Raw genomic sequence first — 15277 nt, 5'->3', positions numbered from 1 at the left:
GAACAAGGATTAGAAAAAAGTTGTGGAAATAAAAATCATCCAAAGAAAGGAGATCTAGAATTCCTTGCTTGGAGCAGGTACAATCAATATATTCACCAGTGAATTGGCCTCCATTGCCTTCTGTGGCAGAGAATTCCACAAACTCACAACTCTCTGGGTCAAAAAGCTCCTTCTCACCTCAGTTTTAAATGGCCTCCCCTTTATTCCAAGACTGTGGCCCCTGGTTCTGGACTCCCCAAACATTGGGAACATTTTTCCTGCATCTGGCTTGTTCAGTCTTTTTTATAAATTTATATGTCTCTATAAGATCCCCTCTCATCTAAACTTCAGTGATCCTTCTAAACTCCAGTCGAGACCCTTCTTCAGACAAATCCTTAAAAAAATCCGTGTCGTGGCATTTGAGCTGATCATTAAGAAATTGACAGCATGAGTTAGTGGTATCTTTGTAGCAGATAACTCACTGAAGTTTGCAACAAGACACAGAGTAACCTAATGTGTGGAATCGAGTGGTTCACTTTGTTGACAGCAGAGACTGACAATGTCATTTAGCCTGATAGATTTATAAAGATCTTTGTGGATGAAATAAGCCTAGCAGCATTGGCTGTTAAGTGTCCATGAATCTGCAACTTGTGCACATGCATAGTCAAGTGTGTATCTAATTCTTTAAATCTGATACAGGATCGGCAATCCCATTGATTTATAGTAAAAATTGTGAAGTTGCACAAACCAATTAAAATGGAAGGCAGGTTCCTTTTAATTATTGATTCATTTTTTTGAATTTTTTATGTTTGAATTTCAAGCTAATATTTTGCTTTAAAAATCCATTTTAAAATTGATTGTTTATTACATTATTAATAGTTTTTAAATACTCATCATGATGTGTGTGGTGACTACAAATGATTATTGTATGTAGTGGACTTGTGAGAACAAGATCTGACCCAATTTTTTAGATAATACAATTTAACTGAATGTTGAATAAGTTGAATGATAGCTACATAACTTACTAATTTTTAAATAGCGTCTTAGTTTCTCTATGAAAATATTAGGTTGCATTTTTGATGGAGTTACTGGGTTTACAGTAGTAAAATCAGTATTTACTTAAAGAGATAAGTGTTGCCTTTGATTAGCCAAATTATTAGGTTCCATACGTAATTTGTTAAATCCTGAGGCTCAAAATTGCAGTATAGGAAGGGAATTTTTGGTTTATTTCTGTTTCCTCGTGCTGTATGCTGGACTTCCATTGAGCTGTGACCATGTATTTTGAAAAAAATGTCCTCCTGCTTAAAATGTAATGCAACCTCTACTCTAAACATATGAATGGGCCAAGACGAAGAAGGTCTTAACTGTATACTGGCGGATGCCGTGTTATAAGGGGGCGGGGGTGTTTTCCTAGGAAATGATCTGCATTGTGATTTTTCTGCAAGATGAAGCCTCATTATACGCACACGTGTCATGAAACAAGGGTTATAGTAATAAATTCTGTGTTTATTTCCTTTTTTTCACATTGATTTTGTTGGAGTGAATTTTATTTTGTATCTCAAATTTTTTGGGTAGTGATTTGTGAACAGGGCAAACTCCTGTAAATTTAGGCCCCTGTCATGCAAAGGGGCCTATATATATATATATATATATAAAATATTGTTACTTTATGCATTAAAAAAACTTCTAATTCCCTGTCTGTTCATTTTGTAATTGTAAAGTTAATAAGCTACCAAATAATAATAGGGCTAAGGTGTTGAAATAATGCTTCCAGCCCTAATGAACAGAGCATCAAATTGCTCATCAGTTATAAATTATTTTTCATGATCAGTAATTTACACCAGATGAAATTATTAGCATTGTGTTTAACCTATTTTTGAAGTTGAACTGTGTTCAGTATTTTGTAGTTATTTTTAAAACAAAAGAAGTGATAACCTTTCATCTTGACTCACCCCACCTTCTGCAATTTTTAAACTGGTGTGGGAATTGTCTGTGCTGCATGAAATTCCAGTTTTAGTTAAACGTTGACAATGGTTCAAGAAGTAAAAATTAAATGAGCAATTAAAGTGCTGCCTTCATGTAACTTTTTGTAAAATTCTGAATGATCTCAAGCGTTACAATATATTTTATTTAATTGAAAATTTTATTTCAAAGGAGCTGGACTCCTCTTCAAAGAAAGACTCCTATTTAGCTAGATTTTGGAATGATGTATTGCCCTAGTTCCGTGATTCGTATCTCTGTTGTTGAAATAGGAAGAGCACAGAAGTTGAAATAACCACATAAACTTAAGATTCTGCAAAGGATTCAAAGTTTTAAGGCACTGTTTTAATATTTTAAAGCAGAGCTGTTAAAAGTGTACTAAATAAACCATTGAACTGAACCCCATAATTCAACATTCAATGCCACTGTTCAAAGGATAGTTTGCTTCATAAGTAGAAAAATCCTAAGTCAAGAATATATCAAGAATGTTAGCACAACCATGAGGCATGGACAAAACAGTTTTATGTATTTCTTCCTCGGTGCTTCAGTTTAGTAGCTGATAATAAGCAAGCTTTAACATCTTGCTTTCTTGTTTTGAAAAATGAGCAGCACATAGCTGATTATTTTAATATTTTGTGTCTTCTATAACTTTATCACATGCAAAATAAAGTAAGTTCAAATGAATGATTATACACCTTGGCCCTTATCTGTTTAGAATAATTTAGGGGAGGTCGCCAATTGCCAGAAAAGTGGTAAATATTGTCTCTTATTTGCAATATTAATAAGATTGTCAGTTTTGGATCCCAGGAGAAGCAAGTCTATTGTGCATTTCTTTAAGCTATTGATATGAATAATTTAGGAAATTTGTTGGGTATTTCCAGCATTCTCTTTTATATGATTTCCTGTGATTGCAATGTACTTTTTTCCCAGCATTTTTTCTCTCATCTCTGTCCTCATTCACCATTTATTTGCATTTCCTCCGGCTAGATCGTTTGCAAGTAGCAAGACTTAAATATTAAAAAAATCTTGTCCCAAGTGTTACTGAATGTTTACGAAAGAAGACACAAAATGCTGGAGTAACTCAGCGGGACAAAGAACATCTCTGGAGAGAAGGAATGGGTGATGTTTTAGGTCGAGACCCTTCTTCAGACTGAATGTATATGCTTGTCAAAGATATTGACAAACAATCAGCAACACCATTATACTGACAGCTTTGACAGCTTGTGAATTTAGTGTGGTGGGGTGGCGGAGACTCACCATCTTTCAAAGTGGTTCTGAAGGTCCTGCATGACAGTGGATATGCTGCACTCCTCCCTCCTTGTTAAATGCTGGGAGCTGGACTTTTGGCAGAGTACGGCGCAGGGGGCCATGCTAGAACAAGCAATGTGATAGAGAGACCAGCAACCAGCAATCTAAGAGCAATGGATTCTCTATCCTGATAACTCCAGTCTCTTGACACATGATCAGCAGTTTCATTACAACACCATGGGGGGGGGTTTCTAAGGACATTCTGTAACTTTTTATCATTCAGTAATGGTTATATTACAGAAATGGTGCGTGCACTGATTAACTTGTTGAGTGTGTGGGAAGGAACTGTAGATGCCAGTTTACACCGAAGATAGACATAAAATGCTGGGGTAAATCAGCGGGACAGGCAAAATCTCTGGATAGAAGGAATGGGTGACGTTTCGGGTCGAGACCCTTCTTCGGACTGAGACTCTTAACTTGTTGAGTATTAGGAACTCCTAGACCTACCCGGTTTCCCAATTTGTGCAATTCATTGATTGAGCAGCTGTAATTTGTTTACCATCTTTATTATTATTATTATTATTATTATTATTATTTAAAGCTCTGATAATTAAATAAGAGATGTTTATCAAAAGACAGATTTTAATTGGTATTATTCTTTCTCATAGCTTTCAAGTGGAAACCCTGTGTATGAAGCGTACTACAGGCAGGTGAGTTTCGTAATTTTTATCACCAGACTCTTCTGAGAGCTACATGAGGCTAGAGCAAATATACATTGTAAATACTGTGTACCTAAATATGTGGAAGCATATGAAATAATGAAGGAGGCCATTTGCTATAGGTATCCAGTTAATCCCACATTCTCTTTTCTTCGCCCCCCCCCCCCAGATATATATTCCAGTTGCTTCTTGAATATTACTATTGACAATAATTGCATTACTTTCAATCAGTATGTTCCAGATCACAACAACTCGTTGTTCAAAAGAAAGTGTCTTCAATTTGCTTTTTCTTCAGTCCGTGTCCTAAATGTATCAGACTATTTGCCACTGGATATTACATCTCACTCCCTCTCTCTCTTTTCGATTGTCCCAAAATCCTCCCATTTTTTTCTCCTCTTTCCCATACCCCTCCTCCTGCACCCTATTACCCATTTTCTTCTCCTTCCACCTACTGTTTTCATCCACCGCTTATCACATTTCACTCGCAGGCAATACCCCCCTCACCCACCATGCACTGGTTCCTTCTACCATTCAGTTCTCACCAAAGATAATAGAGCAAGATAGACCACGTGACCCTAAAAACCGTAGTATGTCATGGCATCATTTTAGTAGGCAAAAACTTGCAGAAACATTTAAAAATAAAAATAACAAAAATCTGCGAATTGATAGATGAGATATATTCTGCATTTTAATGGTATCACACATACTGTTCCCCCAAAGCACTGATTACACTGCGAGAGGCATAGCGAACGGCGGGTTTTGTTTACTAAAATGTCGGCCGTTCCGCTCCTTTGCGTACTACACTTCAGTATAGGCGATTTCAACAGAGTGGTCCATCTTGTTCCTCTAGTATCTTTGGTTCTCACCCAATGGCTCTCATTATTACCTTCCATACTTATCAGTTACCAGTTCTAACATCCTTTATGTTCCTACTTATCACCTCCCACCCACTGTCTCCTTCATCTGCCCACCCTCTCACCCGCCTCCATCTGCCTTTTTTTTTCTCCTTTTTTTTCCTCATTTGTCTGTCTTCATCCATATCTGCCTACCTCTGCTTCCAACTGCATCCCTCCCCCTCTCCTACCAAGTTCAATATGCCAGTCATCCTTCACCCCTTTCCTGGTCTACTAATTATCTCTTGCTTCTGTCTCATTATTCCTCGTCTCCTCTTCATACTAGTTGCCTTCCCACTCAACTCTTAGTCCTGATGCAGGGGTTCAACCCAAAATGTCAACCACTCCTTTCCAACCACAGATGCTGTTTGATCCACCGCGATCCTCCTGCAGATTATTTGTTGATACAATACACAATATTCAGGTACCATCTCACCAGGGTTATGTACTGTTGCATCAAGACATCCTTAGTCCTATATTCAGATTTTCTTGTAATAAAGGTTAATATGTATTTTCCATTTTAATCGCTGGCTGTACCTGCTCATCAACGACTTGTGAACAAGCAACCTAGGTCTTCTTGAACATCAACACTACCTAACCTTTCATAATTTAATAAGAACAGTAACATTTTGATCATCCTCTATTCAATTATTCAGAAATCCCAATGGTCTAGCATCTAGTTCCCATCAATTCACTGGGAACCAGGTACCCGCATTCTCTTTCTTGTCTCCTGGGCCCTAATCCTGCACTCTCTGATCTCAATTTGTTTGTTAGTGTTGAACCCTTACGCACAGCCATCAATGATGGACAAGACCATCTTTGATAATTTACTCATTGCTCTCTCTTTGTCCATTTACTTTATCCTGCTTTGCCCAAATATAAATTATCCTGTCATCTGGTTCATTTATTGTAGGTATTTCTAGTTCTAGTTTGTCACAATGCCACTGTTGAATTATTTAGTTCCTTTGGTTTGGCCTTTTGATGCTTTCAACCCAAATCACTTGGTGTATCCCATATGTGCCATTCTCACCGCTGTATTAAATGTGGGCACTGCAACCACAACCTGCAAAATCATCCTTATTTTTCCACTGCTGAATCAAGTGTTGACATTTCTAACAGCATCCAAACTGATCTCCCGGTGGCCGAGCACTTCAACTCCCCCTCCCATTCCTAGTCTGACCTTTCTGTCATGGGCCTCCTCCAGTGCCATAGTGAGGCCCACCGGAAATTGGAGGAACAGCACCTCATATTTCGCCTGGGCAGCTTGCAGCCCAGTGGTATGAACATCGACTTCTCCAACTTTAGATAGTTCCTCTGTCCCTCTCTTCCCCTCCTCCTTCCCAGATCTCCCTCTATCTTCCTGTCTCCACCTATATCCTTCCTTTGTCTCGCCCCCTGACATCAGTCTGAAGAAGGGTCTCGACCGGAAACGTCACCCATTCCTTCTCTCCCGAGATGCTGCCTGACCTGCTGAGTTACTCCAGCATTTTGTGAATAAATACCTTCGATTTGTATCAGCATCTACAGTTATTTTCTTATACTTCTTAAATTGTCAAATTGTTTCTGAAAATTGAGACTCTCATTCTTAATTCCGCTCTGTTTGCACCATACCTCCTCTTTCCTAGACTTTTATGAGATTTTTTTAGTAAATATTTTAAAATACAGACTATTTTGCAGTTACCCTTCTCCCTTGTTCTTTCGTTTGAAATTAGGGGCATGTTTTTATCCATTATGCTGCTTTCATCTTCCCTGCTACTTCTCGAAACCACCTAGTTACGCAACTACAAATCTTGCCTTTGAAAGGAAAGAACCCACAAAGTGACACTCAATAATTCTCGATGCTGCAACATTTTTTTATGGCTGATTAAAAGCTTTTGTTATTTAGTCACTATTATAGGAAATCTGACACTCAATTTGTATACATCCCACAAACATCATTAAAATAAATGTCATTTGACGTATGCATTGCGTAATGTAGGCCTGAATGTTAGGAAAACACATCTCTGCTTCTTTAGTGTTGTGGAAGTTTGTTGTTACACCCAATTTAAACATTTTATCTAGCGTAATATTTCTAAGGGCGCAACAATAAAATGTGCCAAAATGTCAGCCTAGGTTAAGTGCTTAAGCCCCTGGAGCAGAATCTGGACCCATACCCTTCAAACTCAGTGAAGTTCTTCTGCTGTGTCAAGGGTGAAACTTAAAGTTATTTCACATTGTATGTATTTTTTTAACTTAGCATCCTGTTCTTTTGTAATTTGACAACCAATTTGTGTAGCATATTTTGCCTAAGGGAAGAAATTGCTTCACCTGCTAGTAGATGCATGCTGTGAAAACGGAGAGGATGAGACGGAGTTTCTTCCCACAGGCCATCAGGAATGTTAACTTTTATAACTCCAGGGACTAAATTTTGTCTTCTCTGTATTAACTTTTATTTATATGCTGTAACTGTAATTCTTTTTTGTGCACAATCCGCAGGCATTGCCACTTTCATTTCACTGCACATTGTGTATGTGCATGTGACAAATAAACTTGACTTGACTTGACTTGACTAACGTTTACTGGATGGTCTTGTTTTGTTTAGGTGGATCCAGCTCATACAGGAAAAGTTGGGCCCAATGAGGCAGCATTGTTTCTGAAGAAATCGGGGCTCTCTGATGTTATCTTAGGAAAGGTAGGAACCTGCCAAATAAAGTTAACTGTAATGTATTATGCTTGTTAGGATGGAACTGCTAGAAGAATGAAAAGGTATAAAATGTTGGCAATTTTGGTGTGCTCATTTATATGTTCTTTAAAGGGGACTTCAATATGCAGCATTATAAATCACCTCAACATATCTTTGAATTTACGTTCAATGATAACAAATTAATGCTGAGGTTTATTTATAGTAAGATGTGTCTAAACCTAGTAGAAGCTGGATAAGACTGCACAGAAGCAAGTATGTTGACATTGCATTTGTCATTTCTTTCTCTTGTTTACATGCAGTGAGCTGAAAAGGTGGGTGCAGTTTAACTGGGAGATAAGAACAAGACTAACGATTCTGAAAGAACCTGCCAAGGTTCAGCTGTTTGCATTGAAATAAGTCCTGGGTGTGCAAGGCTTTCTTAGTTGCAAATAATTTTGTATCTATCACTATGGTCCATCACTGGATTCCATATGAAGTTTAGCTGCGGAGCCCAATCTTGCTGAGAATCTGCAAACATCCTGGTGAAACATCCCTATGAAAATGCTGGAAATACACATCAGGTCAGGCTGCATTGTTGGGAACAGAAACAGAGAGAACATTCCAGATCAATGACCTTTGGTCAGAATTGGGAAGGAAATAAAATAAGTTTATTAAGCTGCAGGAGAATGGCGAGTAGGCTGTCTCTGATTGTGTAATCCCAGGTTGACCACAGGGATAAACTACAAAGTTATCTGGTCAGTGAATGAATAGGATAAGTTAGAGAGTGAGAACTAACAAAAATACCTGGACAAAAGAATCTGGGAGCAGTGAAATGCAGAGCAGGAAGATGTGCCAACATGACAATTTGGACGTGCTCCACTGCCAAAGGAAATAGACTACTTACATTAGTGGGAAATATTAAGCACTTTTGTGTGCTGATCTGCTGCGAAATCTGTTGCCTTGGATATAGGGGTAATTGTTGAGTACATTAGGCAAACAAGTTTTGTTTGGCATAAATTTGTAACCATTTTATCTTGAAATTCACTGCATGTTATTTGCAAGTTATTTTGTTATTTTAGTATGAGTGTCCTCAAAACAGACTACAATTGAATTAACTTCTTTTTGTAAAATATGGGGGCAGGAGAAAAATAAGAAATCAGCTCAGTAAAATCAAAAGTACAAATTATAAAAATAAATGTGTCATCGTGATTTTGATTAAGTAGTTCAAGGTTAATTCAAAAATTGTTATTTTATTAATGCTGTTAATTTTACATTGATTAACTTTGATTCTGCCCCTAAGGGAGGTATGATTTGGAAGGGAACCCGAGGCCTTTGTGGTACTGTGGGTCAGTGATGGAGGAAATTAATACTTGCAGTGATGGAGAGATTCTAGCAAATTAGGGTACTTTTTCATGTAAGGTATAGAGGTTTCTTATTTTGATGGAGCTGTTCTCATCCACTTTTGTCATGCTGATAATGTTGATCTTGTCAAGAGTGTTTCATTGTGACATGTCCTGAAAAAGAACAATTAGATTTTTACTTGGTAGTTTTAGTGTTTAATAACCTGAAGTTGTTGGGAAGAATCTGCTCCTGAACCTGGATGTTACAGATTTAAGGCTCCTATACCTTCTCAATGGCAGGAGTGAAATGAGAGTGTGACCAGGATGGTTTGGGTCTCTGATGATGCTGCCTGCCTTTTTGAGGCACTGACTCCTGTAGATCCCTTCGATGGTGGGGAGGTCAGTACCCGTGATGGACTATGCAGTGTTCACCACTTTCTGCATTCTCCCTCGTTCCTGGACGTTTGAGTTGCCGAACCAGGCATGATGCATCCAGTCAATATACTCTCTACTGTACACCTATAGAAGTTCAGATACAGTTTAGTTTATTGTCACTTGTACAGAGGTACAGTGAAAAGGTTTGGTTGCGTACTATCACATCAACAGAAAGATAATACATGATTACAATCGAGCAATTTACAAACTAATGTCAAAACGACATGCTGATGCTCACAATTGTCATAATTCAGGAGAAAACATTTTACATTGATCGGTATCTTTATCATTCATTCCCTTCAGCACTATCACACTGTAACTTCACAGCTTATCCACGACAAAGGACACTACATTTTAGCTCTGAAATCTGTGACCAGTCAGTTTTCAGTTTAGTTTATTGTCAAATGTACCGAGGTGCAGTGAAAAGCTTTTGTTTTGTGCTATCCAGCGGAAAGACAATACATGATTACAATCGAGCCATTTACAGTATATAGATACATGACAAGGGAATAACGTTTAGTGCAAGGTAAGGCCAGCAAAGTTTGATCAACAATAGTCCGAGGGTCACCAATGAGGTAGATAGTAGTCCAGGACTGCTCTCTGGTTATGGTAGGATGATTCAGTTGCTTGATAACAGCTGGGAAGAAAGTGCCTAAATCTGGAGGTGTGCATTTTCACACTTCTATACCTTTTGCCTGATGGGAGAGGGGAGAAGAGGGAGTGGCCAGGGTGCGACTCATCCTTGATGATGCTGCTGGCCTTGCCGAGGCAGCGTGAGGTATAAATGGAGTCAAAAGAAGGGAGGTTGGTTGTGTGATGGTCTGGGCTGTGTCTGCAATTCGCCGCAATTTCTTGCGGTCTTGGATGGAGCTGTTCCCAAACCAAGCTGTGATTCATCCTGATAGAATGCTTTTCTATGGTGCGTCTGTAGAAGTTGGTGAGAGTTGTAGGGGACATGCCAAAATTCCTAAGCCTTCTAAGGAAGTAGAGGCGTTGGTGTGCTTTCATGGGCCGTTACTTCAATATGAGTGGTCCAGAAGAAGTTGTTGATGATATTGACTACTCGGAATATTCAAGAGAGTATTCCTGTGAGTACTCAAGAAAGTATTTGTCGACATACCGAATCTCCTCGGACTTCTAAGGAATAGAGGCATTGATGAGCTTTCTTTATTGTTGTATCAATGTGTTGGGATCTTCAGAGATATGCACGCCCAGAAATTTGAAGTTTCTGACTCTCACCACCACTGTCCTGTCGATGAAGACAGGTTTATGGATCTTCGGCCTTCCTCTTCCAAAGTCAACAGTCAGTTCCTTGGTTTTACTGATGTTGAGAGCAAGGTTGACTCAAGGGGGACTAACTCAGCAGGTCAGGCAGCATCTCTGTGGAAAATAATGGGTGATGTTTCGTGTCGGAGCCCTTCTTCTAAGCAAGATTGGTGACCAGGTACCATTCGGTCAGTCAATCCATCTACATTCTATACTCTGACTCGCCGGAGACTCAGGTTCGATCCTGACTACGGGTGCTGCACTGTAAGGAGTTTGTACGTTCTCCCCGTGACCTGCGTGGGTTTTCTCCGAGATCTTCGGTTTCCTCCCACACTCCAAAGACGTACAGGTATGTAGGTTAATTGGCTGGGTAAATGTAAAAATGTAAAAATTGTCCCTAGTGGGTGTAGGATATTGTTAATGTACGGGGATCGCTGGGCGGCGCGGACTTGGTGGGCCGAAAAGGCCTGTTTCCGCGCTGTATATATATGATATATGATATACTCTGACTCGTCGACTCGCCCAACAATGGTGGTATTATTGGTGAATTTGAAGATGGCGTTAGAAATGCAAAAGTAGCCCAAATTTAAGCTGTAGCACTGATGCTGAATGGCTACCTTGAATATTTCATCAAATGCCACAAAGCAGTCTGTACCGAAGTCTGGGTTTTCATGTTTGATAGGTACAGGAAGTGACTAATGGAATATAATTGTTGCAACCTGCTGTGAAAGATACTTTCTTAGATAATAAACATGCTCTTCAGCATTCCATTAACAGGAAGTTATTTACATTAGGTTATTAAATGTTGGCTGAAGTAGATGTTAATGGAGTATGGGGTTAGTGGTAAAGCCAGCATCCCTAGTATGGGCTTAACTGTTGTAAATTCATAACTGTATAAAATAATTAACTGGACAAACAGACAAGATTAATGTGTTTGGCTTTGTCTCTGTCGATGATCTGCACAGGTTCTTTTTCTTAATACAGGCTGTACCTGGATAATGAACTGGTTCCGTTTTTACAGACATCCATAGGTTGATATTGTTGATAAGTCAGAAAGTACACAGAAATCACTTGATAGGGTAACCATTTCCTCCAGGTATTGTAATGAATAGTATCAAAACCACATAAGATTGATAATAAAGAACACTTACTAAAATGGAGAGAGAGAAAATTAGTTCTATCATTCATAAGGATGGATGTAAGTATTACATTAGAATTTTGAATTTAATAAAATTATATGAGCTTCTACAAACATAGGGGTTGGGCATTTGTAATTCAGGGACTGTCTGTATCCTTTTTCCTTTGTGTAACTTTCCTTGGACAGCACAGGCGGAGGCAGTGAGATATCAAATTAGTCCCACTCACATGTGCAATTCCAGTTTCTCTAATCACAGAACTAAATTACCTCATACTAAAATGTTGTTAATTTCCTTAAAGTATCAATCTCAGAATTAAATACAGTCCTCAAGCAGACTTTTGATCAGAAATTTATAAATGTTTAACATCTTTGTTTTTATGTACTCTTTAAAAAAAAACACTGCCTTACTTATTATCATCACTATCAAATATTTTGGGCATGTGAATTTGCAAAACTCTTTATCTGCACCCCTTTTAAAATGTAACTGTTTAGTTTATATTAATTCTCCTCATTCCTTCACCAGTAACTATTTGCGCAGTGTTGAAATGGTAGGTCTTTGAGTATGTTCCTAATTATTGAGTGGCATAAAATAATAAATAAAGATCGCATAGACAAGTTGTGATCTTGAATTTATTTTTACAATAGAGGTTTCTACTAATCAACAGTGGAAACACCAATATCTCTTTCTCTTCATCCATGCCATACATCCAACTCACCATTTTTTGTTTGGAAGAATTTAATACCCTTACTAATACTGCAATTAAACCATACTAATTTCAGATTGAAGTTGGGATCTTTTAATGTCTGCAATGATTAGTATTACAATGTGCAGTGTATTTTACTGATCAGCTCAGGAGATTTGGTGCATTATGGTGCCCTGAAATGGAGGCACTATGTATAAACACTGCTGTAATTTCTACATGGTGAAACCAAAATGTATAAAAATGGCCTTTATTAAAATCTGACAATTTGCACTTTAACCACATGTGATTTTTTTTCTATTACAAATCTCAAATTGTGGAGTGCAGAGACAAATGAATGAATTATGGGACAAAGGGGACAACTTGTACGTTGCACAAGGCTCCTGCATTTTTGCATGAAAGTGGCTGTCCCTCTTTCCTTTCTCAGGCACCACATTAATTATCTTCACTTGGGAATAAGTAGGTTTTGAAATGTAACTCAAATGATCCCCATCAAATTATTTTCAGTCCTTTACCCTGAGGAAATGGTTGGTTGACCGTGACACTTTGCCACGAGATTTGCTGCTTAGGTTGATGCATGTAGCTTCAGGGAGCCTGCGGATTGCAGCTCTGTTATTTTTGGACTCTTGTCTCCCCACAGTTATTTAAGATTGAGTATTGGTAAAAATGCACCTCTGGCCTTTTTTTGTTGCTTTTGTGAATATCACCTACCTAGCAAAAACAACCTTCGATTCGTTCCTAATGACCCAAATCTGTAAACCTGATGACTCAAGATTTTGTTTTCATTACATCTAGAATTGTGATGTAAATCTGTGTATCACCGTCATGCTCCATGCTCTTTGATATATGCACAACCCCCCCCCACCCCGGATTTATGTGTTATATGGTATTGGTCCCTCCTTTCCATTTCTCTAATGGTGTTAAGTTATTGCTGGAATATAATTCCAGGGTATGAGCTATCTTTTGCTATTTTAGAATACCAGTCATTGGCAAGCCTTGATTGAGTGTGCTGACAAATTATTTGAGCATGGCGATTGCTGGAATGTTGACAGAGTTTCTGCTCCTTAGCCCAAAGGTTTTGAGATGGATTGTGGCACCCTGGCAGAGGTGTTGGTTGCAGAGAAACCTGTTTCTGATTTGCTCTACGGCTCGTGGTGTGATGAACTCCGTGCCATTAAAAATATATATTTATCAGAGTGCAATGTTACTAGAAGACCAACAATTATTATCTATATCTAATCGCCATTTGAGAAATTATTGACGATCAACCACCTTGAAGAACTGCAGTCCTTCAGGTGAAGGTACTTCCACAGTGTTTTTTGAGTAAGAGAGTTCAACATCCAGTGAAACTAAAATAGGATGTGTTTCCAAGGCAGAATAGCGCGTGACATTAGGGCTGCTTGTAGATAATGGTGTTCCCATACATCTGCTGCTCTAGGTGGTAGAAGCCATTGATCTGGGTGGTGCTGTTGAAATAGTTTTATTCAGTTTCTGTGGTGCATTTTTGAAATGGCACCCGTTTCAGCCACTGTGTTATGGTAGTAGAGTGTCAGTCACATGGGCTGCTTCATCAGGAATGTGATTAGATTTTTGAATGTTGTTAAACCTATGGTCATAGAGACAAATGGAGAAAATGCCATTTGCATGCCTGACATATCTGACAGATGGATTTGGAAATCTAGGAAGTGAGTCATTTGCTGCAGCGCATCCAGGTACCTGCTCTTGTAGCAACATTCCTTATGGTTAATCCAGTTATGTTTTTGATCAGAAGTGACTCCCCAGGAAGATGATAAGGGACTTTGTATGGTAATGTTTTGAATCTGAAGAGCAGATTAATAAGGCTGTATCATTTAATGTCAAGCTATTGATTGAAATTGATTGATTGAAAAATACACATGGAAACATGGAGCCCTCTGGCTCACCAAGTTCATGCCGCCCATCGATTGCCCCTTCACACGAGTTCTATGTTATCCCACTTTCTCATCCACTCCTTACATACTAGAGGCAATTTACAGAGGCCAATTAATCTACAAACCCGCATGTCTTTGGGATGCGGGTGAAAACCGAAGCAGCCGAAGGAAATCCACACGGTCACAAAGAGAATGTGAAAACTCCACACAGACAGCACCTGAGGTCAGGATTGAACCTAGGTTTCTGGAGCTGTGCGGTAGCAGTTCTGCCAGTTGCACCCCTATTGCTTGATTAGTCTGTGGATATCTCTCCCAATTTAGACAACAGTTCCCAGATGAGGAGGCTTAGTCGATTGGGATCAACGTTTCTAACCAGTATTCTCATCTAGAGTTTAGGTTCTTTTAAGAAAGTCTTACTAATATAACTGAGCATTGGAGCTTGCTAGCCCGACAATTTAAAAAAGCTAACGGTCAATCCCATTGGTGTTAGTCTTCAGCCACCTATAGGCCAGACTAGGTAAGTGTGATAAACCTGATGGATTTTTCTGAGATTCTAACCATTTCATGGTTGCCTTTGCTGATTTTAACTTGTTTTGCTCTGGTTTCAGGTCATTTCATTATGTATTAAATATAAATTAATAAACTTCTGATGATATGTTGGCATTATATTTTCACTCCTCAGAGGTGCCATGACCTTGAATATTTCTAGCATTTTTACCTTTTATTTTAAACATACAACATCATCAGTATTTTACTGCTGTAATCAAGTTAGTCCATAACCCAAATTAAAGTTCCAACTACTTTGGGATTCAGACTTGTGTTTCTAATCCTCATGTCATTAATGATCAGAGTGTGTACTAAAGATTCATTTTACTGTCTCAATATGTTGCCCCACTGGTGTTGCCTGGAACCTTACTGTGTTTAATAGTAACAGTGTTCAAATTAGTAGCGTATATTGGTATAAATCTAGAAATTCCATGTTTAAATATGTTTATAGCTTCAAAGG

At 38.6% G+C, this 15277-nt stretch overlaps 1 protein-coding gene across 8 annotated transcripts in view; it reads left to right on the top strand.

Annotated features, from left to right (window-relative positions):
• The window catches only part of eps15l1a (epidermal growth factor receptor pathway substrate 15-like 1a), a 207958-nt gene that overhangs the window by 17790 nt on the left and 174891 nt on the right, over positions 1 to 15277 (top strand). For all 8 annotated transcript variants that reach the window (XR_013549081.1, XM_078423955.1, XM_078423948.1 and 5 more), the window contains exons 2-3: positions 3876 to 3917; positions 7401 to 7490. Coding sequence is in view for 7 of the 8 variants with exons in the window: in XM_078423955.1 (XP_078280081.1) it covers positions 3876 to 3917; positions 7401 to 7490 (132 nt within the window). In the remaining variant the exon portion in view is untranslated. The remainder of the gene's footprint in view (positions 1 to 3875; positions 3918 to 7400; positions 7491 to 15277) is intronic.

This window comes from Rhinoraja longicauda, chromosome 28 (genome assembly GCF_053455715.1).
Source record: "Rhinoraja longicauda isolate Sanriku21f chromosome 28, sRhiLon1.1, whole genome shotgun sequence".
Taxonomy (NCBI): domain Eukaryota; kingdom Metazoa; phylum Chordata; class Chondrichthyes; order Rajiformes; family Arhynchobatidae; genus Rhinoraja; species Rhinoraja longicauda.
Note: the sequence above shows the minus strand (reverse complement) of the source record. Positions and strands in the feature narration are given on the sequence as shown.